Below are 24,206 nucleotides of genomic sequence, written 5' to 3'. Positions count from 1 at the left end.
CGGTGACATTCCCGGATGTGGACAGCTTAAAGCCTCAAATGCCAATGTCTCAAGGACAAACGGAGGTCTTGTATCATCACGCGTTTCAATATCTTGATTTTGTGCTGCAGTGGCTTATCGAGTACGCCATGTCTCGTTCCTCATGAACTGCCAGTGTTTCTTGCAAACAGATCTCTCGTCATAGGAGTTTCTGTCCCTTTATAACGGCTCAGGACATTTCGCAACACTGATAATCATTATATTTCTGCTTCGAATAGCTGTTGATAAGCTACCATCAAGAAAAAGGGCAAGAATAGATGCCGATCGATTAGATCTGACTTGCCCGGCATATCGTTTCTGTCTGGACCAATTGGTATCACGATCCTTTAAAGACACATGGTTAAATCTAAGCTTAAGCCACCATGTGCAACACATTTGACTCCAACTGAAACGTTCCATCGGCCTTGAATCTCTTCGCTAGAGCTGTGCCTGGTATCGTGGCGCTGTTTAGAGTGTGAGATTGGGCGGGAGATTGACGCGCTATGAGACGCCGGATGGAGCTTGGGCCTGCTTTGTTGGAAAATGCCTGATGGACTCAGCGTTGACCTAAGGAATGGTGGGTGAGACGAAACATTGGATGAATAACATTGTAACCGATGAGTCTATTGTCAAGTTACGAGTTACCGAAAGCGTCTTGCCTGGCCATGATGCCCTTGGGAAAACCCTCCCTTGGGCTGAGGGATGTGAGCTACCACATTCCAAGCCCCAACGGGAAATCCCTGACCTCGGGGAGCAAGAGTTCTTTGACATTTGAGAAGGGTGCCAAGAAGAAAAAGCAGGTCTAATGGTTTGCAAGTATATACTAAATTTAGGAAATTTGTCCTGAACTTGTCTAAGATTTTCTATGGCATAAGATGTAGGCCCCAAGCTTTTCTGCCTCCCTGGTTTAGGAAATCACTCATAAAGGCTTCCAGGAACGAAAAGGCATGCATCTTCCCCTGCATATCCCCTCTAGCCTCACCAACAAACGCCACCAAGCCATCGTCTAGAGTCGCAAACGGGAGCGTTCGGCCGCACCCGTCCTAGACATGAGCCCATTGTTCAAAAATCTAGATTCAATATTGTCGAAATTCCATTCGGGAAGGGCTCACAAATGCTGTCCTTCCTCGGTAAATTTCTTGGCGAGTGCCAGATGTCTGAGACCTTGAGCAACGGGCAGTTAGGCACTGGAATGCATTGGCCAAGATATGTGATGGCAAGCTCTCGCTAACTTTAAGCCTAACTTTATCTTTATCCTTGTTTGTTTCAAATGTGACAGGAACAACCTGTTAGGTACGGTTACTGAAGGCCAAATGGTGCTGTTGGATGCACCTTCCTGGACGCGACGCAAACGTCAACCTTGAAGAATGCGTGAGGCTGTTCGTGGTTGGCCCCCAATTCTTAGTCAGTAGAGTATCAAGTTTCTCACCCCAACAGCCCAGACATTGCTGACACTTGGGTATTGGGAACTTGGAGATTCGGGACATAACTGCGCATCATTTGCGTCATATTTCAATCTCTGTGGCCACTTCTAACAGCTCAAGAAGAAGCTTTGATGATCTTATCCGCCATCTCACTCAAAGTATCCGACATGACATCCATCTCACCAAAGATGTCCACACAAGGCTCTTTTTCCAGCACAGAACAATAGGCACTCTTGAATCTATGGATCATCCATCAGTAACAGCAAACAAGCAACGATAATTCACTCACCCGACTTGCTTAGCTGAGCTTACGTCCCACATATGGGCTGCAGCAAACCAAAGCTCCTTTGCCCCCTTCAACTCCTCAAAGGTCGAGGCATATGCCTTGAGGTCCGGCTTACCGACGCCAAATGAATCACAAGAGATCAGATGTTCCTTTGGGAATTCGATACCCGCCTTGTCAAAGTATCCAAGCACTCTGTCGAAGTCCCCAGCTGTCAGGCCACGCACCGTGAATCCCGCAGCGCGAAGTTTATCGAAACACTCCGTGAGGTCAGGCCTAGGCTCAAGCTCCATGTACCCATGCATAATCTTCTCGATATCAGCCTCACTTGCGAAGGACCGTGGTTCTTCGATGCCGGCGAGCCAGAGCATGCGATAAAAGAGGGACGAGAACAACTTATCAAATGCGACATATCGACCAGTTATCGACAGGTAAGTAAACTCGCGCTCACTCGCCTCGATCCAGGTGTTCACGAGAAGACTGGGCTTTACATTCTCGGCCAGCAGCTTTTCACCGAGTTGTTTTTCGACTGCTTCAGTAAGCTTGTCGTATGAAACGCAGGTCCCGACGATGTCGAAGACGACGTACTTTCCGTTGTTAGGTGACATGTTGCTATTGGTACAATAAAGAATACCAAAGATGAAGAGTGAGAGTGAGGAATGAGTATCTGTTATCAGCCATAAGTAGGTCTCGTGTGTTGACTCACTACCCCTCAGTCTAGTGGTGCAACCTAAAAGTATCTTGGATTCTCCGTAATCGGGTAATAGTATCCGAAAGTTGGAGTTGATAAGTCAGATAGTCGGATGCGACAACCGTTAGTTAACTCATGCGGGGGACCGGGTCAAGAAACCGAGAGGTATCAGACCATACAATAGCAACTTCCATGTTTCTATAACTTACAGAAAAATCATTCTGGAACACTCTTTATTCCTTCAAGACGCTCCGGACAGTAGAATCGATCGGACACATAATGCTAGGTAGTACCTCACATCTCTTTCCTTGATCGCTCCATCCGCAGTCATGCACGCCATCCTACCACATCAGGCCCAATGCCCATGACGAGTTGTGCAGTAAGAGCATCGCAGAACTAGCGCACTGCCGTGATCTTCCACGTACGTCCCAAAGTCGGCACCGCAATGGCGGCACTCGTCCCACTCGTGCATTGTCTGAATTAACGCATTCATCTTGTTGGTGATCTCCCATTTTCTGTCAACCTCATTTTTCTTCTCAATTCTAACCATCTTTAGTTCCCTCTTCATCTCCTCTCGTGCATTAATGAGCGCCGAAATTTGGCTTTTCTGGGCATCAATAGTTTCGCGCATTCTGGCTCGCTCCCCTAGAGACATGCCAGTATTCCCTTGTCTCTCCAGTTCAAGGTTCCTCTTGATCTGAATGACTTCTTGCACTAGAGTTGCTGTGCGCTTTCTTTCTGTCTCGAGGGCCTTTGACGATTGGGTGAGCTTGGTGGTCAAGTCTGTTGTCACCTTCTGCTCGTCTTTGAGGGCATTTCGAACATCGTCTCGTGCAAATTCCGTAATGCTGACCCTGCTACGTCTTTCGAGTTCGAGTGATTTGTTGAGGTCGTCGTTCTCTTGTGTCAGAATCGACGACTTTGTCTTCTCCTTGGCCCATCTGGCCCTGAGCAAGCCGGTCTCGGATCTTGTAACTCTAAGCTCTCGTTGGAGTGTGTCGATTATTTTATCGTCTTCCTCTGCTTTAATTTCCGCTGAGGATTTCTCGTTTGCATCGTTTGTTCCATGTCCATCACGCTCCGTCGAAGCGGGCTTTTTCGCCGCAACCTTCTGGAGTTCTTCCTTCTCTGCTGTTAAGGTCGACACCTTACTCCACAATAAGTCTCGCTCCGCAGAAATATTCGTGTAACTCTGTCGTAGTTCTTCCTTCTTGACTGAAGAAGCAGATATCTGCTCTCGGAGTTGGTCTCGCTCACTGGAGACTGATATTACTTGTTGTTTGAGAGAAGAGACTTGGAGTCGGAGGGTCTCAATCTCGGTGGAACTCTCTTTCTGGCTCGATGGCCCCGCTGTTGATTTCGTTTGATCTCCCTTTTGTTGGAGAATATTGTCCTGCTCTCGAAGCTTGGGATGAAAACTTTTGAGCATCGTCGCATGGTCGAAGCCGTTCGAAGTTGTCAGAGAATGCAGGTGCCCCCTCGCAAGAGTCACAAGTAGCTTTTGCAATTCATCGTCTTTTGACTTCAAGACAATGGCGGCAGTGAAAAGGAAAACCGAGTCAAACCATTTCCCTCCGAAGATCTTTTGGATGTTGTCCCTGGCTAGCTCGCATAACTTGGGAATGCCATAGCGGGTTCCGATAGCGCAGATTTGAAGGTGACAGGTTAATACATCGCGCATGAAATGCTCCGGCGCCGGTGAACCTCCAACTGATAGTGGTTAGCCTCAGCCATAAACGACAATGAGCGACTTCATACCAGCTTGCAGCACACTGGGAAAGTTCCTCCGGTCAACTTCGTAGCAACCAGACTTGAAGAATTCAACCATGCAGTTTACTGTGTCCAAGGAGAAGTCTTTGATAGTGATAACCGGATTCTGAGATATCTACAGAGCGTCAGTGTCCCTGGAGAGTATGGGCTGCGGGATATCGCACTTCTTGAGCGGCATCGAGAGAAGCTGCGAGCTTCGGAGACTGCGCTCGCGCGATAGACTGTGGAATAGCAAATGCAAATCCCTGGCACAGAAAGGTCAAAGACAAAGATGCTTCTCCCATGCTGGCAAGTATCTGCCGTCACGCGGCTGCAGTCTTATAGAAGAATGGCGTAGACGAGACGGAGAAATTACAGGTGATGAGAATACAAAGCGTCGCTAGAAAAAGGAGAAGTTGTTTCGGTGATGAAAGAGCTGAAGTGGGGCTGAGGCAGAAAGGTCATTACCAGGGAGGTAGGTGGTAGGCAAATTACGGTTCGCACTGGCAGCACCTTCCCCATGCTTGACGATAAGGTAGCGCTCCTGAAATTTGCATCACCTGATAACGTTCGAACCTCGCTGAGATTGAGATGGTCCTCGCGGATCAGATCGGAGAAACAAGTCATGACAAAAAGTTAGCTTCACTACAGCAACTTACTCTGCCTACATTCGAATGCCAATACAACATGTTTCATAGGAAGAACTGCACAGACAAGCTATGTTTCTCAACCTTTCCAGAGCTAAGTTTAGTTGCAATAAGTCGTGATGCCATCCAAGAAAACTACTTTGGGGTTAGCACACGCACACCCAGTTACTCGATGACTGTATGCTGGCGAGGCTTCGGGCAAGTCGAGAGACAGAACGTGATAACCGAGTTGCATTGTCAACCTGCCCACGTAGATAAGTAAATCAATCTCAGCGACGGCTTACCACTAATTCTCTATATATAACGTTGAGCCTTGAGTTCTGTTCTTATTGACACGATTCACGCGCTACTTTATTATCGAGAGTATACCCGTGCTGCAGCTCATGCCCGATTCCCTGGCCACTCGAAGTATCCTGATTGCACCTTAATGTTGAGCCTCTTTCTCTATGGTTCATGTTAAAACTTACCTGGATCATTATCAAAAACCAACAATGCTGGGTGGTGTAGTGGTAACATCCCCTCCACGGTGCCGACTCGTCGGGTCGTTCTGTAGCTTGCTATGAAGGGTTGAAGGAGGGCCCCGCAGGTTCGAATCCTGCCCTGGAAATATCCTTTTCTTTTTTTTAATTCTAAGGATCCTTTACATTACTATATTTCAATCTTTCTATTTAGTTAAGTCCTCTTTACTGGCTTAAGCTCTTAGCCAGAGGTCTCAATTGCCTATTTATGTAGGGCTAGCTAAATTAAGTCTTTTAATATAGTATATATTAAAAACTAACTGAATCACTATTAAATAACAACAATGTTGGGTGGTGTAGTTGGTAACACCCCTTCCATGATGCCGTCTTGGCGGATCGTTCTGTATGTTACAAACAATGACGGAAGGTGCCGCAGGTTCGAATCCTGCCCCGGCAATTTCTTTTTGCATTCTGAGGATTCTTTTTGCTACTGTTTCTATTTTTATGTCTCTCTGGATGGAGCTGGCTGCATGAAGTCTTCTGGTCTATAAGTCTGCTAATACGCATGTGCTATTGTTGGCGTCCAAGTCAGCTTGCTTTAGCAACGAGCTACAGAACTTGTCATCTCTCGCTGATATGTGATCTTATTGCTATTAAAAAGACTCGTTCATGCAGCCAAGCAGCTTCCTCTATTGTTGCATAGCCGGAACATCAGCGATGGCAAAGCTTTCTCGTGAATCGTTTGGCACTGCGGCGACAGGATCAGTACGTTATATCTTGAGGATACACACCGATAATGTCGTTGGTAGCGGATGCATGTCGGAGTCCTGATTATGAAATCGAAGGAGGGGCGCTTTGTCCTTGCACTTTGAGAGCTTGACTCATGCTATAGGAGCGTCTTCTGAGAATGATCATCGGCCATGAGCGTAAGAGGCTGTTTTCAATCCCAATGGAGGAGGCGCACTTTGATTTGTTTCTGAGGCGTTGACGGAAGACTGGGGTTGTGGTAGTCAATGGGCGTCAGTATTGAAGCTATACTTCCAGATTCAAGCGATGACCGAGCGAGCCACTACACCCGCGGCTGTAAGAATGCCAACTAACGTAGATTTGATTCAACAAAGAAGTAACATATGGCCATACAAGTCTTGTCTCTCTATTACTGTTAGAGAAAGGATGTGTCCGAATCCGGTTGCGGGCGCGAGTGCAACAAGATTACAACATTAACGTTGGATGATCGCTTTGTTAGTGCCTTGCAGTTTTGAACAGTGTAACTTGCCAATCACATAGATAATCGGCTGGATCAGGCATGTCAACCTCAAGACACTTTCTTTGCTGGCCAGAGTTTGAATGAATTACGGCACTGGAGATTGCTTGCAAGATCGTATGCAATTCGAAATTCCTTCATGCATTGGAACTATCAACCGGCCTTTCGAAGCTTCATCCTCCATAACTCTGCCATAGGGACTGTTTCGTCTGGTGTGGGCATGTGGCAAATAGGAAGAAGCAAAGGAAATATGACAGAGGTCCAGCTTGCATAATAAGAAAAGAAATTCAGAATATACTATTAGGAAATCCAAGGTGTGGATCATCTTGACCACACTATCTTATAGATTTGTTCCGGTTCTCTGCATCAAGCCACCATTTCTCCCCAGCCATATAATTTGAGCCATTTTCAAGCCACACATGTCATGCAAGCATTAGCTGTTGGGTCTGTCAATATGAAACCAAACTCTCAGGCAATTTACCAACCACCCACGCAACGACTCGAGATAAGCTTTTCAGCTTACTCTGATCCGGTTAAACTGGGCGCAGCAATGTCAAAAGAAGCACGAGAGCAAGCAAAGAGACCTGGAGAGTGTGACAACAGCATTGATTGTTTGGTACTTTTTTTGCTCATTACCAGAGATGTTATAGAGTCAGTTAGAGACGCTGTTGACTGCCGTGTGAACCAGCCGTGAGGCCCAATTTTCTTTGGTCAGCGTATAAGATGCTGAGATGACTGTCTAATCTCGCCTTTCACGTCGACGAAAAGAGTGAAAGAAATTTGCCCTAGTAATCTGAAGCTTAAAAGTAGTAGTAGATAGTAGGAAAAAGCAACTTAAGTTTTTAATTTCAAGATTCTAGATAGTGGCCACTATTAGGGTATATTATAAGCCTTAATATAAAACATTAAAGTTATAATATATTAATAATATTTATATATTATATTTTAGCCTTTATAAGGAGGTTCCCTTTTATATCTTACTAGATATAGAGATATTCTAATAGGAGCTTAGCTATACAATAGTTCGAGGCCTAATAGAATTTATAATTTAAGAGTGATCAGTCTGCCTCCTATCACCTTATTACCCCATTAAGTGAGCGAAGGAAGTGTGGTTTTCGTAAAAGAATACAGCAGTGGAATATTGCAAACTATAATGCCACTATAGTGAAAGACTCTCGAGGAGTAGCAAACATTATATCGCAACACAATGTTAACCAATGCTTATTTCATATATTGACAAATTATAAGGATCGATTGTCTTAATATCTAAGTTGAAGAGCACGTGAGCCATTTTGCTCAGGACGTCCGCAGACGTACTCCAGCTTTGAAACGCTTGAAGATTGAGCTGCTATATATTAAGCTGGCACGGATATCCTTACTCTCCACGATGCTATGAATCTCCAAAGATGAAGGTAATCTTCTGCAGTTTTCGCGTCAGCTCCAAGCGCACCTCGTGGACCATCCTGTGGTCGAGGTGAGCGCCGATGGCAGAGCGAGCCGAACAGGGTACCCTGCCTTCAACTACATTCCCACCCAATGACATGGACATCTTCAACACCTGTCATACTTCACACTTCCATCGAAGCCGACAAAGAAAACCTCCACCACCTATCACGCTCTCATCAACGAATCCTAGAAGGTAAAACTCCCATGAATTCCGCAGCAGCATCGCTATGTCAACTCGAGGTTGAAGGCTTCAGGGGGAAGAGAATATCAGACCTCAAGATAAGGTGTCAAAAGAAACTCGGCAAAAGGTATACCGAACTTACGTAAAAGCTATCCTAACTAACACATATTTTCTTATTAAAATCGAGGCACTAGGGTTTCTTACCTCCGCTAGTTCTCAATTTTTCGAATCCTTCCTGTCCGCAGTCTAATGCTACAAAGGTTTTGATGAACATTAATAATAAACCCAGCATAAGTCCTACGCACATGAGGCCCTCAGCTCCTGGCCGATTCTTTGTTTTGCATTTTCTTAATCTGTATCTTTTGATCCGGTTTCTGAAGTCTTTGCGTGCCATCAGGGTCTCCTTCTTATCCCTCCCCTCGTACTTAGGAAGCCGGTCATTAAGGCAAGGTATCAAACCCTTCCACCCCTTATTGCGAAATGACGTTGGTAAAGTTCATCTCTGTTACAGGCAGAGCCGAAGCAGACTTTATCCTCAATAGATCCCCTTATCCAGACCCCATATCCTCAACATCCTCAAGTATTCTTACTCCCAACAAGCATTACCCTTTCCTTCATGTCTCGATTATCACCACAGCATCCCTTCTTACATCCTTCATAAAGTTCATTTATGTGATTTGCCGGGGTTTGGATCTCAATTTTGGGCGGCTCACCATCAACACAGTTCCATCCCTTGATATAGAATGCCAATGTGTCTGTGTAGGTCAATCTTTTCGAGCTTGGCCTAGGTTGAGGTTACAGGTGAAGGCGTGCGAGGCGCGTGATGTGAGCCAATCAGCTGTGGGGGCTATCAACTCAAAATGACAGTGTTTGTAATTATATCAAGTTGAAGGGCAAACAATATCAAACCTTGATATGGGATACTAAAATAAATTTAGCAAAAGTTATCTTGAGCTTGCCCTAAACTTAGACTACCTAAATTACCAAAGTCCTTTTATTAGGATCGAGGTCCGGGGTTTTCTTTCTTCCCTGGCCTAGGTTATGGGTACGTCACCCAGGATATCTGTCAACTCTATCTACGGGCATCTGCCTCGCCACTTCCCTTATCTATCCACTTCTCTCTTCCGTCCATCCACAATTTTCCCCACGAATAAGAAATGGCTCTTTGCCTGCTATAGATTGTGCAACCTTGTCCCCGTCCTCCTCCTTCTTTTTCCCTTCTATCACACCATTGGAAGTTCTTCGTGCACTCACATCTCGCCCATTCCCCTTTATGGCTGCCCCGGCATTGGAACAAATAAAGTTGATTGCCCCGAACCCTGTGCTACAATAAAAGCTGCTAACTAAATATACAGGAGACCTCGATGGCGGCACCATGGCTGGACGCAAACTAAAAGCAAGATCTCAGGACAGGAACAAATAAAATGTTCCTAATAACACTCTTATCGACTCGACAATCAGGACAAACTTAGAACGGAACACAAATGCTGGATGGAATCAGACCACCACATCTAACAACCATCGAGGCTCGATTGTTTGTTTCGATTTAGGTTGGTCGGAATGGTTTCGTGAGTTTGGAGGTGAGCCGCTTCAACTACCGTTATAAAACATTTGCGTAATGTAGTATAACATTAACCTAAGTTTAGGATACGTTTTAACGAGTTTATTCTAACATCCACATTAGGGTTTGATGTCTTCTTATTCCCGTGGCCAATCTTAGGCAGGGTTCAGGAGTATGCCTCGACACCAATGCAGATACCGGATAGATCATCATCAAGGAGCAGCACCCTGAGAGGCACTTCTCTTTAGTATGGTGCACAGAGAAACATATAACCTCTGATTGATATCGACATAGTATAGATGCAGACTAAAATCCGTATCGTCAAGCAGGCCATCACTACTGAGCTGGCCAATTCACATCATACCAGCACCAGAATCCGCAATACAAATCTAACGAAAATGAAGGGAAAACAGGGGAGGCGTAAGGAGCGTGACGCTAAAGCTAAATCTGATAACGAGGAGGATGCCATTCTTGCCGATTATATCGCCACCCTCAAGGAAAACACCGAAGTATCAAAATCTCTCAAGGGCAAGCGTGTTGAGCATGGCCCCCGTCTAAGGTTATTTGCATCGGGACCAGCCCGTACGGCAAAGGCATCCTCCCTTCGTTCGCGTCGGACCTCGACTACTTGCCTGTGTCGTGCGGGGAGTGTATGCTGTCTGTCCAGGCCACGTCGCGGGCGATGGCGGAGTGCCCTGTCAAGATGGACCAGAAGTTCGCATCGAAGAGGCCCCAAACGACAACACATTTCCCATCAGATCCAGTACATTTCGATATTCGAGTCGATGTTGAGGAACTCTTCGGTCTGCTCGGCAACGGGCGTCTTTTATGTAAATACACGCCCAGTAGTGGTAGACAACAACCTCGGTACCTGGCCATGTCGCTTTTCTCGGAGAGGTCAACCAACGTAACTTAGATCTCACAAAAACGGCTATAAGGTGGAGATAGTCTCCATAGGGGCATCCCCAACGAGATTGTCAGCGACTCCATCAAGTCATCAAATTGGGTGTCAGATAGCGTCAGCTTAATGAGGTGCAAGAACCCTGTGCTCGTGGGCAGAATGTCGGCAAGGAGGAACAAGGGGAAAGACTTGGTGGATGGCTCATTCGCCGCCTCACTCCCCATCGCATCTCACTGACTCTTATGTCCCCCTTACACATACCTACTCATTACATCTCACGCTTCTTTATCAGCCATCAATATCTTTTGAAAGCATAACTCTACTTTCACCATAGCGAGTTAAACGTTAAACTCTAAGCAAAGCTTTACCGGTCAATCGCAAGCCGCAGCTCTTTTATAGATTTTATTAATAAGGGCAAGTCTAGAACCAGCAGTCCACAAAGCCAAGATACTAGGTCTCAATCTTCCATTCAGTCCATTACACCTAAGGTTAAGACTCCTCAAGATAATACTGATGTTTAGGACACTTTATTCTTTCACGCCTAAGCCCTGGCGAGGTCCCCTACAGAGTCGATCTCGTATGAGCCTGTCGCCAGGTATAGTGGTCTAACTACCTGCAGGAGGTTATCTCTAAGTGCGTCGCTACCTGATGCATTGGATGAACTAGCGGCACTCAACGATACCTGCAGAAAGCATTGGGTCTATATCACGCGGGATATGCCAATATTTAACATTCGCTGCGATTCTACCCATGCCTTCAGTAAGTATTTAAAGCAGCCAACTGGGGAATTCGGGATATGCGTCTATCCAATGACAGTTCTGCCGCGGGTTTTCTTATATAGAGGCCAACTGAAGCAGCCGTCCCCTATATGTATAAGACCTTTGACGATCGAGCCTGTGTTGTTGTGTTTGATAAAGCAGCCACACTGTTCTTTTGTTTAGACGGTATTTAATTCTTGTTTGCAATTTCCTGGATTTACATGTTTCTTAAGAATCTAAAATGTTATGTATCTGGATAAAACAGTGCAGTTTTCAAGATGAGTTCTACTGAGAGTTGGACTATTTGGCACAACAAATGTCTCTATTTAGCATTTCCAGTCGTCATAGCCGTGACCGTCGAATCTTATCTGCTTGAAAACCGCGGTGTACGGTTTAGTAATCTCGTTTCTCAGACCTTTCAAATCGTCGTAAAGCTCACTAGCCAAGAAGCTGCGAATATGCCATGTAGTGCGGTCACTTGGATAGAAGGATCTTGGCGTAGATTAGAGGGACTGTTGAACAAGCAGGGAAAATGAATCATGCAGTTCTCTGTCTCAGTATTGAGGCTATACCCAACTAGTATGATATCTTTGATGTCAATACTACGGTCGATGAGATTTGTGGTCATCGTGTTGGTGATGTCTTGAGATCGTTGATAATGTTGTCTGTGGTGCCGTTTGATCATACGCTTGTATATGCATTTGACGAAGGGAGGGATTGTGGCACACAAGGACAACGATGGGTGAGGCGAGATGAGACTTTCCAGAACCAGGCCGGCCTGTGAGAGGTGTCATTTCTTGAAATTATGGCGCCGCTGATGGTATACACGGATGTTGTAGCGGTTGCGGGATTACTGGCGAATGGTGATAGATCCTCACCCGAGGTCGAGTACAGGTTCCAGTATTGATTGACAGATTCAGTCCTGGGTAATGATGCCCTGGCGATCGAGGCGTGCTCCTGGTCCTTATGGTTACGGAACACACACCAGGGGCCAGCTTCATGGGTTCGATGATCCGTCGCTTTATGAGAGTAGTTTCTGCTAGGGCATCCGAGAGAATTGAAGAAGACAGGGTGGGTCCGATCGGCACCAGGGTTTCTGATTCTCCTTTATTTGACCCTCCTACCAATTTACTCCCCCATAAACACAAAGTTGGTAACGGTAACGCCACTCAGTAGATCCTAGAGTTTATTTTTCTTCGCGCTGCCAATGCCCAGGATGGCTAGAAGGAGCGCTATAAGCTTTAGCTTAACACGACTGTATGCATTTATCATGCTGGCACCTCCACCGAGCCAGATGCCCCCATTGCCGAATCTATCATCACCCAACATATTGATCTTGACGCCAATGTTCTGTTGAACCTACCGACCTCACTCACAAATCGACTGAGCTCAATCCAGGCTCCAAAGCTGCAGCTGGGAAGTGCTTTAGCGAAGTTCCCAGATCTGACAATGCTGCTATGAAGGATGCTTCCCTGGCCGGGCCTATTTCCACTAATTCACTTGTTGCTAAGCGTGCTGTACCTACTGAGCCCACCTATAGGAGGAGAGAAAACTCAGGACCTCTATCCTAAATGATGAAAAGACTTAGGTAAGTTAGCCCAACTTTAGGGGATTCTTTACTGACTTTATCTTGGTGTCATCTTCTGAAGTCTTATCACGCCTCTGAGCCACCCCCGACTCCACTGAGGTCAACGAGCCTGCCTGCCCGTATCACGATATGCCTAGCTGTAGATGGAGCACCTAAGGAAACTTGACCCTCCTCTTTCAAGATTCTACGTAGGGGCGGAGAGGTCACCATTGGGTCGCATTATAAGCCTCAGTGTAAAACAGCATGGTCAGAACGTATCGGTACTCCCTACATATCACGTTTTAGCCTCAACAAGGAGATTCCCCTTTTCCGTCTCCCTGGGGAGCAAAGACATTCCAACAAGAACATAGTCGCAAGATAGGCCATGGTCCAATAACATCTATGCTCAAAGAGCACTGAGAGCTTCTTGTTTGGAGCTTGGAACAATTTGGTAGATCCAAACATGCGTGACGTAGCACGGGATTGAAACTCGATCGGGGATCTACGTTTAGTGACACGATCCACGCGTCAAGTTCTCACCGAGACGATATCCGCGTTTCAGCTGACGCCCGATTCCCGGGCGATCGAGATAAGATAAGAATCTAGCTCACTGGTTTAGACGCGCGTTTGGGAATAGCATCAAATTGGAAGGCAATGTGGACTGGACACCAATTACGGGAGGTGCATAGGACCACCTACCTAGTATAGAAGACTGTTGTGAAAATTTCTGGATTGTTCTGGTGCAAACCCCACGCAATGGTTACCATAGGCAGTTAGCTACTATCGGGGCAGGTGAGGCGCGTATTTTAAGCTTATCTCAACATCAACTCTCCCCTTCAAGGCGCGGGAGTAAAGTTCCTCAAAACAAGCACTGAGTCAATAGTTCTGGCCTTGAACTAGGATCGCTGATATTTCTCCCTGTCGATCCCCAATGCCAAGCTCATGCCTTGACAATGGCGCTCTGCCAAGAGTTTCGCTCATTGCCAAGAGTCCAACCGACAACGAAGCAGACAAAGCAGATGAGACGCGAAAACGCAGAATACATCGTTGAAGTGAGTCTTTTTTTAGCCACTCTCTTTATTCTTCCAGCCTCGCTCTTTTTTTAGCCATTGAGATATTGTTTCATGGCGGTTTAGAGCTACTAGCTTCGACGGCCGGGCTGATTGTCGACCGGGGAAGCCCTAGATCTACGGAGTAGGATCAAGTCGATAAAAGATGCACGGATGCCATCCTAGGGAATGAGATATTTAGCTTGCTCTCATTCCATTCTAATTTCCTTTCTTGATCTGCAGGCTGGACCTCTGTTCTATTATCTTCTGTTATTTTCCCCTCTTGTTCACTCTCTTTTTTTTCCCTTTCCTTTTTCGTCGTCCTCGGATTTTTGCGGTACAGTGTTTTTTGCCAAGATGCCTGTCCTTAACCTGTCTGAGCTGAACATTGTTCTCGGCGTCTTGGGTAAGTACTTGGCGGCCATTCATCTATCGCCAAGGCATGTGCTGACAGTTCACAGGCGCTTTCATGGTCCTTTATGGCATCATCTCTGTCAAGATCAAGCAGGCTTGGTACCTTGGCGAGGCCCGTTAGTATTTTATTCCTTCAACAACTTCAATGACTGACCTGAAAAGTCCCCGCCGTCTTTTTGGGGGTCATTCTCGGGCCTATAGCAGCAAAGTTCATAGAGAGCGAGAAATGGGGCTCCGCTGAGCCAGGCCAGACCAGCGCCATCACCCTGGTATGCCATCACGACCAAGCTATTCGCGAACAATAACTTATGATGAACAATAGGGTATCGCTCGTGTCATGATCGGAGTACAGCTCGTAATCGCAGGCTATCAACTTCCCGCCAAATATGGACTCACACGATGGAAAGAGATGGCTCTCTGCCTAGTCCCCATCATGACTGTGATGTGGCTTTGCACAACAGCCTGTATCATGGTCACTATCCCCAACTTGACCCTCCTCGCCGCCCTTGTCATCGGCTCCTGTGTCACCTGTACAGACCCAATTCTGAGTCAAGCTATCGCTAAAGGGCCCTTTGCCGACAAATATGTGGCTCGTCCACTGCGTGAGGTCATTTCCGCCGAGGCTGGTGCTAACGATGGCTTTGGCTTCCCTTTCCTTATGCTCGCCACATACTTGATCGAACACGCCGAGAACCCTCCTGCTGCTGGAACTGTCGCCGAAGAAGTCAGCGGAGTGGATGCGGGACATATGTTGATGGCACGAGCTGGTGAGGTTGGGCGTCTCGGTGGCGGCGTAGGAGTGGCCATGGCGAGCTGGTTTGTTAAGACCTGGCTATACACCATCGTGTTATCTATCGCATATGGTGCTGTTCTTGGTTACGGATCTTGCAAGGGTGTCAAGTTCGCCCTCAAGTCGTAAGTATTGCATGATTGTCCTTTGGCATCTAAATCTGACGCTCTATAGTAAATGGATTGACGAAGAGTCCTATGTGCTTTTCCCGACCGCCCTTGGCCTTTTCACTATTGGTACATGCGGAGCTATTGGAACGGACGATCTATTGGCCTGTTTCGTTGCTGGCATGGCTCTTAACTGGGATGGGAACTTCTTACGCGAGACTGAGCGTCGTCACGACGAAGTCAACTCATGCATCGATGTACTACTCAACTTTGGAGGATTCATGTACATTGGTGCTATTCTACCTTGGGGAGACTTCCATGACCCAACCGGGACAGGTATTACCTGGCTTCGCCTTATTGGGCTTGGTCTCCTCGTCCTGGTCTTCCGCCGTCTGCCTGCTATTTTCGCCTTCTACAAGCTCATGCCCGATGTCTGCACGAACTGGAAAGAAGCTCTATTCATGGGATACTTCGGACCTATCGGGGCTGGCGCTGTCTTTTACGTCGAGCATGCCAGGCATTTGTTCCCCCACGAAGGCGAAGGCGATGAAGAGGAGACAAACCTCGTCCGTGCGATGGGTCCCGTCGTCTACTGGCTGGTGCTTTTCTCCATCATCGTACACGGGCTATCTATCCCAGCTCTCAACATCTTCTATCACTACACTGAAAAAGCACCTATTCAGGATGACGCTGTCGAGTTGAGGCGCATCTCGGTGCGAGTTGCGACTCCTCCAAATGCAATTGCAGGAGACAAAGATACCTTTATTGCCTACAACCGGTTCAGTCGTCATGTCGACCCCAGCGCCGTTGGCTTGCCATCCAATAGGTCTGTTGATAGTCTCTCTGATGATGATCTTGGCAAGGGGCAGAAGCACGGTATGGTAATCGTTTAAGCGTATGATCATTTCAGTCATTTGTAAAGTCCTTCTTTTTGCGTGCTCTTATGTTAGAAAGATATCAATTAATTTGTCATGTTGGTCATGATGCCACTCGTTTAAAAAAAGGTCCGGCGTCATCTTTCCTGCCAACGTTTTCTTCTAGCCTTGTCTGTGAGCTAACCTCATTCATGAATTTATTGGGATTCACTATACGGTGGCTTCGGGTTATGGGACTATCACAAGTAGAAAGGGGGAGCAATCGCAAAGGCTCTATATTGGGAACCGCGGCCCGTGATCATTTCCTGCTCTTGGTTTGTTGCAAAGTCGCACAAGATCTTGTGGCAATGGCGAAGGCACTAGCTGATGGCAATAGTCTCGCAGATCATAGACAATGGAAGGGATGTGAACAAGAATAAGCAAAGGCTAGGCGTAGCAGCATCGAGATTATGGAGCTTCAGCTTTATCTCCCCAAGGGGAAGCAACAAAAGTTATGACCTCTAAACTAAGTGATAAAAAGATTTAGGTAATCTTAGTATATGTTACTCGAGCTTCAGACCAGTTTATTCTGTCACCTTGATTCTACGTCAGACCTTTTATCCCCCTCGGGGGCTTCCCCACGAGACTCAACAGCCCGTGTGGCATCTCGATTCAGCCGCAAGGGAGCGATTACAAGGCAAATGGCAAGAAACCAATGATCGGCCATTCTCGCGCAATCCACATGTCTCATGCCGCCAGTTCTAGACTCAAACCCAGCTGGACGGGGAGTTCAGGCGAAGGTGTGCCATCTAAGACACCAACTTGCCACCGAGCTGAACAAACTATCGAACGCCATTGTTGGGACGGGGAGTTCGAGGCTCCCAGGGCGGACCGTCGCGGTGGGCTAACGGCTCCTCGCCGTGGAGGCCTCGTAAATCACGACATTCAAGCTAAGCGTTGCGAATTGGCGTTGGCTTGGTCTTGACAGGGGTGGTTAGCGTTGGTGGGAGAGGTTCTCGACTGGGTGTGATGGGGCCGATCGGTAGCTGCGCGTTGGAAGTTATCTGATCGTGATCTTGGCTTTGCAGTGCCGCTTACGACATTCTGTGTACGCTGTTAATGTAAAAGCCATTCATGGTCTTATTTCACATGGTCAGCTATGGCTGAGAGCCATTGCTGCTTGGCGAACTCGCACAACGGTGGGCACGATCCACCACGATGTCAATGGCCGGCTATACCGGTGAGATACACTTCCCAAACTCGGACGGTCGCCGGTTAATGGCATTTCTCATCCAGATCACCTAAATTTCCTGCAATATTTCGTCTGTGGGGGTAAGCACGCATTAGTCTGTGATAAAACTCATCAGCCAAGCTAGAAAAACCATGTTCTAGTGGTGAGAATTTGAGGCTGGAATTGCGACATCCGAAGCGACAAGGGTCAAAAGGAGGAAAACATGCTCGGATTATCGGTGCGGAGTCGATGAATGTCATCCCGCGTATGCATGCTCGGTCAGACAAGAGGCTTGGTCTCGTGTTCAAGGAAGAAGCAATTATGGTGCCAAGTCGGCGAGCATGCCTTGTCGTGCTTGTCGTTGGTCATCGCGTACTGCTTAAGCCCTTAGCATGGGGGCGATCTCTGCTTGTTTAAGCTTATCGTCTCATCAAGACAAGAATTCCGTCATTCGGAACTCGTGGAATTGGACGGTTGGACCGATGATTCCGACGCTAAGAGGATGATTTCAAGGGTTAGTTGGGCAGGCGCGGTATCCACAGAATAAGGCTTGGATTAAAGTAAGCTTAAGAAATAGCTTATTTCAGTCACATCCATATGATTGTATGCCCCAGAGACATTCTCTCTCACTCTTCCGTCGCATTTCTGATGTTACTAACGGCTTTAATGAGCCGTTTTTAGCATTCGACGTTATTGAACTCCCCGCCCGGATTGTCCGTTGTCATTTCCCTTGGCATTCTTACGCCAAGTGCGCCGAGCGAAAAGTTTCGGCAGCTCTGGCGGGGAGTTGATCTGGGCTACTGTGATAAAGTTCGACACCATGCACATGCAGACGCCTCGCCGGGGGATGGTGGTGACCCAGGATGATGATTGGACTCTCTTTGATTCGGTGAGTCATTTATTTTTCTCGCAACCCCCACAAGGTGGTGACACTGGTGGTAATTGAGATAAGCCAAGATGTCTTGTGTTAGTTCGAGGACGGGGAGTTCGAAGAATTGCAAGGATGGGATGTTGATCCTCGACACGACAACACCATCTCTGACAGTGGTTATGGTTCGTTAGTGTCGCCACTGTCATTTTCTTTTTTCTGTCTAGCCTGTGTCACTTTATTGAGTTGGAGACACGCTACCGTGTTGTCAAGAGACTCGGGCGCCATGAAAGCCTGCCGCTGTGTCGTGAAGGTAGGTGGCTTGAGGGTCGCAAAACTCAGTAGTTTTGTGAATTTAGATAACAATTTATAAAATTCACAATATATTTTTGGTAAAGAAATCTAAGTCTTAATGAACTATGTAGATTCTTCCCCGAATTCATTAAGAATTTTAACATTCTCTTCATAAAAACCTTCCATTTCATTTGCCATATCGCCGACGCGCAGCCCCGGCACTTGAGGGGGTATTGCGTGCTCACTTGGCTTGCACGCCAAGACCATCGAGACCGACACCAATTCTAGCCCTTTTCCTCTTGGCAAAGGCTTGAGATGATAGAAAAGGGCGACGTTAGAACGCTTTTTTCGTCTCCGATGCAGTCACCATCAGCATCTTTACCAATCTCCAAAATGGGTAAACTTGACACAGTTTCATCAAAGTCCCACTCGGACTTCCCTCAGCCTCGAGAGGATGAGGAGTCTCTCACCCTTCATAAGGATTGGAGTTTGGATGAGGAGAAAAGGGCTAAGCGCAAGTAAGTCATCTTTTTCATGTCAATTGAGCAATGCTGACTGGCTGTGTAGGCTTGACCTGATTATCATGCCGCTATTGACGCTTGGGTTCTTCTGCCTTCGTACGTCTTCCCAACGACGATCAAACCTCCTCACCTAATGACTAGACGGTCCAGACTAACAAATTCTCAATTAGAACTCGACCGAGGCAACATCGCCAACGCCCTGACTGACAACTTCATGGAAGATGTCGGCGTCACCCAAAACCAGTTCAACGTCGGTCAACAGATGCTCTCCCTCGGCATCGTCCTCTTCGAAATCCCCTCAAACATGATTTTGTACAGAGTAGGCCCTGGTAAATGGTTGACTCTCCAACTATTCCTCTTCGGCACAGTCAGTACCTTCCAGGCCTTCCAGAACAACTACGGATCCTTCGTCGCAACACGATTCCTTCTCGGTATCACCGAATCTGGATTCATCCCCGGTGGACTCTGGACCTTGTCGACATGGTACACACGCAAGGAAACAGCTAAGCGTGTCATGTTCTTCTACTTTGGAAACCAGTTCGGCCAGGCTTCCAGTAAGCTCCTGGCCTACGGTATCCTCCACATGCGTGGCGTTGGAGACAAGGCTGGCTGGTTCTGGCTTTTTGTTCTTATGGGAGCTTTCACTGTTCTGAGTGGTGTCGTTCTGGGCTGCTGCTTGCCTGACTCCTTCAAGAATCCCCGAAGCACATTCCTCCCGAACGTCAAGATCTTCAATGAGAGAGAATTGCATATTCTCCAGACTCGTGTTCTTCTCGATGATCCTATGAAGGGAAAGAAGAAGAAGAAGATTGGCTTGGGTGCCTTCAAGAAAGCTGTAAGAGCCTCATCTACAACTATAATAGCCACACTCAACTAACATTGACAGTTTTCCAACTGGCGCCTTTGGGTCCATGTCATTATTACTCTCACCAACAACGGACCTCAACGTGCTTTCGACACATACTCGCCTTCTATCGTTAAGAGCTTCGGCTTCCAGGGTCTCACTAGTAATGCCCTCGCCTCAGTCGGTCTCTTCCTTCAGATCCCTGTTTCGTGGACCTTCAGCTACGTTTCTGATCGATTGTGAGTGACTTTTCGTTTGTAAATATTCAATGCTAACAGTCATTTAGTAATAAGAGGCCAGAGACTGTCATCGCGGGCTTGAGCATGCACTTGCTGGGTTACGTGTTCAACCGCATCTTCACAGAGCTTGGCCGAAGAGGAGTCAGTTATTTTGGTGTTGTATGGACTCAGACCTTTGGTACCTTCTCACACCCTCTTAATATCGCTTGGATGTCGCTTGCATGTGATGATTCAGAGGAACGAGCCCTCGCTATGGCCATGTAAGTCCCGACCCTTTCACACCACAACAATCGAATTACTGCTAATCATACCCTCAGGGTCATTATGGGAGCAAACATTGCTGGAATCTACGGAGCACAGATCTTCCGATCTGATGATAAGCCCAAATATCGCCGTGGCTTCACTATCAACATCGTTGTCCTCGCCGTTGGTCTCGCGCTTGCGGTCCTTCGTTTCTTCGACGATAAGATCTGGCGTCGCTCCAAGGTTGCCGAAATTCAGGAGCAACTTGCTCGTGAAAACGGTGATCTTAGCCAGAGTGATGAGAAGAGTCAGAGTGAATCTGGGCAGAGAGATGACCGTACACCAACGCTTGGATTAGAGAAAGCATCTCCGGCTGAGCTGAACCCCATTGCCAAGCCTACCCAGTGATTCGATTTACTGTTGCTATCTTTATGTTCAGTCTTGGGTGATGGTTTATGGATATCCTTGAATCTATTCAGATACATAGCTAGCTTTATATGAAAGTCTTCATAACTTATCTTCGTTCTCCAAACCCCACAAACTTTCCCAAGTTTATACAATTTTATTTGAGAGCTTAACAAAATCACTAACACTAGCCTGACCTAACAGTCTTATAAATAGAGTTATAGCCCGTCAAGGATTTCTCTTCCAACTCCGCAAACTCCTGCCCCCTGAATCTCTCGGGGTCAAGAGCCTCTTTTGTCTTGCCTTCCACTTCTTCTCCATCAATAATCCTTGTCAGAAACTTGGCTGTACCAGCAGCATGCGTGACCCAGACTGCAACTGCCATGAACAATCCCTCAACTGAATTGACCTTTCCAGCCAATGGCATATTGTCTGGCGTCATACTAAACACTCCATTGAAGTAATTTCCATCTTGGAATTCTCGGGCTGCAGCAGGAGGAAGTAAACCTGTAGCAAAGTCGAGAGGTTGCTTGAACCAGTCTATCCAATCGCCTTTAGCAGTAGTGTCTGCTTTGTAGCCTATAGGTGCATGGTCATAACTTCCAATACCAAAATTTGTACCGTGATCCCGAGCGTAAACATGGTGCTCAGGCCAGCGAAGAAACGGTATTTTGTGAGGAAGTGGTTCGTGGGCTTGAGCGTGCATGTAGGGGTGACCAACGGGAATGACAGGGACAGGAAACGGGAGGGTTGATGAAAGATCTTGAGCCCAGATTCCAGTTGTGATGATGACTTTATCAGCAGTCAGATGACGCGATATCTCATTATGAATAACGTCAATGCCTGTGACGCGGCCGTCCGATATGGCGAGTCGCTTCACATTGGCTTCCACCAAGTTGACTCCACGCTTCTTCGCCTCTTGTTGATACCAAGTCGTTATTCTCACAGCATTTGCTGTTCCATCCTTCTCAAAAAAGACCGCCTGCCCTTCACCGTCCTCGTTGACCAACTCTGGAGCCAGACCGTGTGCTTCCTTAATGCTCAAGATTCTTGCCTCAAGACCCAGCTTCTTTGCATCCTCGCATCTCGCCTTTAATCTTTGGATGCCCTCATCTCGGAATGCAATCTCCAGACCGCCAACTCTGTCGAAACCACCCGGGATTTTGACATATTCCGAGACAGTGTCGATCGCAAGTTTGGTGAGGATCTGGGATTCATTGAATTGACCGATGAATCCGGGGGCAATTCCAGATGAACCAAGAAGACAGGTGAAGGAACGGTCGATTAGGGCTATGGTTCTGGGGTTTGAAGATTGGGTGAGGAAATAGGCCAGGGCAGAGCCAACGATGCCGGCACCAATGATGATGACTGACTCAGTGGGTTGAGACATTTTGAGGTGATGGGTGCTTGGCTGCAGTAATGGATATTGGCCATATCTACAGCTATATATCATTTCGTTCAAGGCTTACACGCCCAGCAAACGTCAAGTCAGTCAAGGCTCATGGCTCAAAGGGCGCATCGGGCCACCATCAGCCAATCAGATTTCCCAGACTGTCACTTTTCAACGACAAGTTGGCCCACTAGACAGTATGGGGTTCACTCCATTTTTCAAGCTAAGAAGTCCACCAAAGAAATCAACGCGCCCTTGCAGCGGGGACCAAGATTCTGGTACGATGGCTCAAGCGAGAGTCGCCTTGATCTTTGTATTCACGCAACTTTGCCAGCACGGATAGGTAAGCAATGCCGAGGGCGGTCATGGTCTTGATAATAATTACCCAGGAGGTCTGGCGTGAGAAATAAGACATCTCTGGGCTCAATTAGATGCACGCAAATGCGAGGAGCGAGACGCGAGGCCTGATACTGTGTCTTGGCAATGATGCTGAGTGAGATGTTAGCTTAGTTGTCTGGTCCGTTGTCAGAACTAAGCTTATATCGCACCCAAAAAGGCCACATGCATAAATGTTCAGTCTGGTGATCTATCATCTATACTTGAAGAGGAACTTCTTTAGTATATAAGTATGCCTTCAAGTCTCATATCTGGGTAAGCTCAAGCAACACCTCTGAACTTGATATCATCACATCCGATGCCCGCAACCATGACCGCTTCACAGAGCGACATCAAATCAGCCATCGAGGCTACTGTGAAAAGCTATCTTACATCTTTCATCGACGCTCGTACCCAGAACAATCCCTCTCTGGTCAACCGAGACCTCACTCCAGACTGTGCACGGTCGATGCTTCCCTCTACCCTAGGCGGCGGTTTCATCATGACAAACGACCAATACCTTCACGTCTTCACCGAGGGTCTGAAGGTTGGCGGCATGCATAAAAACACCGTCTCCGACTTGGTCATTGATATTGAAGCCCGAAAGGCAGCTGTTACAACTGTTGCGGAGTTGGTGTTCAATAATGGGGAAGAGTTGAAGCTGGATTTCTCGTGGTTCTTGCATTTCAACGAAGATGGTGACAGGATTTGCAAGATTGTTGAGTTTGTGGATAGTGATACATTTAAGGATGTCAAAGGAAGAGAGGCAGAGTTGAGTGGTGAGGCACAGAAGAACACGTAGATAGGTTCGAAACACAACTCTCAGAGCCGGTTTCTGAATTGATCCTTTGACATCAATGATGCATTTTCTTTCCGTAAGTATCCTAATTATTTATACCACGGATACTATTCTCCGACAGCTACTTATAGAAACTTAAAATTCACATATACCAAAAGTCAAATTCAGTACAAGAGCAAAGGTAAATAGCTACGTCCAAAAGCTTCAAATGGTCACAGAATTCCTCTTGGTGGGTTTTTATAAGCTGAGAAAGGTTTCTAGATAATAAGCAGCAATAGCACGCGGTTTTTCATCATTTAGTTAGGAGCTTGAGTCAAGTATCACTGGATCTAGGCTCATCTCAAAGTTGATTGAGTTATTGACATAAATAGATTGGAACTTCAGAATCCAATCATATCTTATAATCGAATTACTTTTCAGAATGCATCCGGATCTTATAGAATCCCGTGTGGGCCATCTGAAAGCTTCAAAGGTCCCCGAATCGACCGATGCCGCGCCGTCATGACGCACTCTCGCTCAATACTCCATACACTTGAGACAACGGCACTTAACAGTCAATGCTATTTTCTGGATCTTTGGAAGCACAGACGCCTCGGCTTAGAAATAAAGTTGAGCTATGGACGGATATATCCGATTTATCTGCGAAATAAGGTTTACTGAAAACCATTTCTTGTTTCAGGTGATAATTTTGGGATATTTGAAACCCTTCCAAGGAACTTTACCAGAGATCGTCATTCGTAAAGATGGATCTATAATTTTAATTAACTTTCATAACAATTGTGAGATGCTATAACAGCAGGTCGGTCCGAGGACCAGACAGTTATGTGAAGCCTCA

General features: G+C 46.8%; 6 protein-coding genes and 1 non-coding gene across 7 annotated transcripts; 4 read left to right on the top strand and 3 right to left on the bottom strand.

Annotated features, from left to right (window-relative positions):
• Positions 1–1,557: 1,557 nt before the first annotated feature.
• FMAN_06175 (uncharacterized protein) lies at positions 1,558–2,333 on the bottom strand (the record flags this gene model as incomplete). The annotated part of the gene is made up of 2 exons (XM_041827080.1): positions 1,558–1,681; positions 1,732–2,333. 2 exons carry the CDS (start codon positions 2,331–2,333, stop codon positions 1,558–1,560), a joined length of 726 nt encoding a protein of 241 aa, XP_041678078.1.
• Positions 2,334–2,765: 432 nt separating this feature from the next.
• On the bottom strand, positions 2,766–4,470 carry FMAN_06176 (uncharacterized protein; the record flags this gene model as incomplete). The annotated part of the gene is made up of 3 exons (XM_041827079.1): positions 2,766–4,126; positions 4,175–4,301; positions 4,351–4,470. 3 exons carry the CDS (start codon positions 4,468–4,470, stop codon positions 2,766–2,768), a joined length of 1,608 nt encoding a protein of 535 aa, XP_041678077.1.
• Positions 4,471–5,615: 1,145 nt separating this feature from the next.
• tRNA lies at positions 5,616–5,727 on the top strand. The gene is made up of 2 exons: positions 5,616–5,653; positions 5,692–5,727. It is a non-coding gene; the product is annotated as a tRNA-Ile (tRNA).
• Positions 5,728–14,354: 8,627 nt separating this feature from the next.
• Positions 14,355–16,201, top strand: FMAN_06177 (uncharacterized protein; the record flags this gene model as incomplete). The annotated part of the gene is made up of 5 exons (XM_041827078.1): positions 14,355–14,403; positions 14,459–14,527; positions 14,574–14,680; positions 14,734–15,326; positions 15,376–16,201. The coding sequence occupies 5 exons, from the start codon at positions 14,355–14,357 to the stop codon at positions 16,199–16,201; spliced, it is 1,644 nt and encodes a 547-aa protein (XP_041678076.1).
• A 2,747-nt stretch (positions 16,202–18,948) lies between these two features.
• On the top strand, positions 18,949–20,810 carry FMAN_06178 (uncharacterized protein; the record flags this gene model as incomplete). The annotated part of the gene is made up of 6 exons (XM_041827077.1): positions 18,949–19,073; positions 19,123–19,172; positions 19,247–19,911; positions 19,963–20,159; positions 20,207–20,419; positions 20,477–20,810. The coding sequence occupies 6 exons, from the start codon at positions 18,949–18,951 to the stop codon at positions 20,808–20,810; spliced, it is 1,584 nt and encodes a 527-aa protein (XP_041678075.1).
• A 184-nt stretch (positions 20,811–20,994) lies between these two features.
• FMAN_06179 (uncharacterized protein) lies at positions 20,995–22,197 on the bottom strand (the record flags this gene model as incomplete). The annotated part of the gene is made up of 1 exon (XM_041827075.1): positions 20,995–22,197. One exon carries the CDS (start codon positions 22,195–22,197, stop codon positions 20,995–20,997), a length of 1,203 nt encoding a protein of 400 aa, XP_041678074.1.
• Positions 22,198–22,891: 694 nt separating this feature from the next.
• Positions 22,892–23,374, top strand: FMAN_06180 (uncharacterized protein; the record flags this gene model as incomplete). Its single annotated transcript, XM_041827074.1, has 1 exon — positions 22,892–23,374. One exon carries the CDS (start codon positions 22,892–22,894, stop codon positions 23,372–23,374), a length of 483 nt encoding a protein of 160 aa, XP_041678073.1.
• Positions 23,375–24,206: the final 832 nt, after the last annotated feature.

This window comes from Fusarium mangiferae, assembly GCF_900044065.1.
Source record: "Fusarium mangiferae strain MRC7560 genome assembly, contig: FMAN_scaffold002, whole genome shotgun sequence".
Classification (NCBI taxonomy): Eukaryota; Fungi; Ascomycota; class Sordariomycetes; order Hypocreales; family Nectriaceae; genus Fusarium; species Fusarium mangiferae.
Note: the sequence above shows the minus strand (reverse complement) of the source record. Positions and strands in the feature narration are given on the sequence as shown.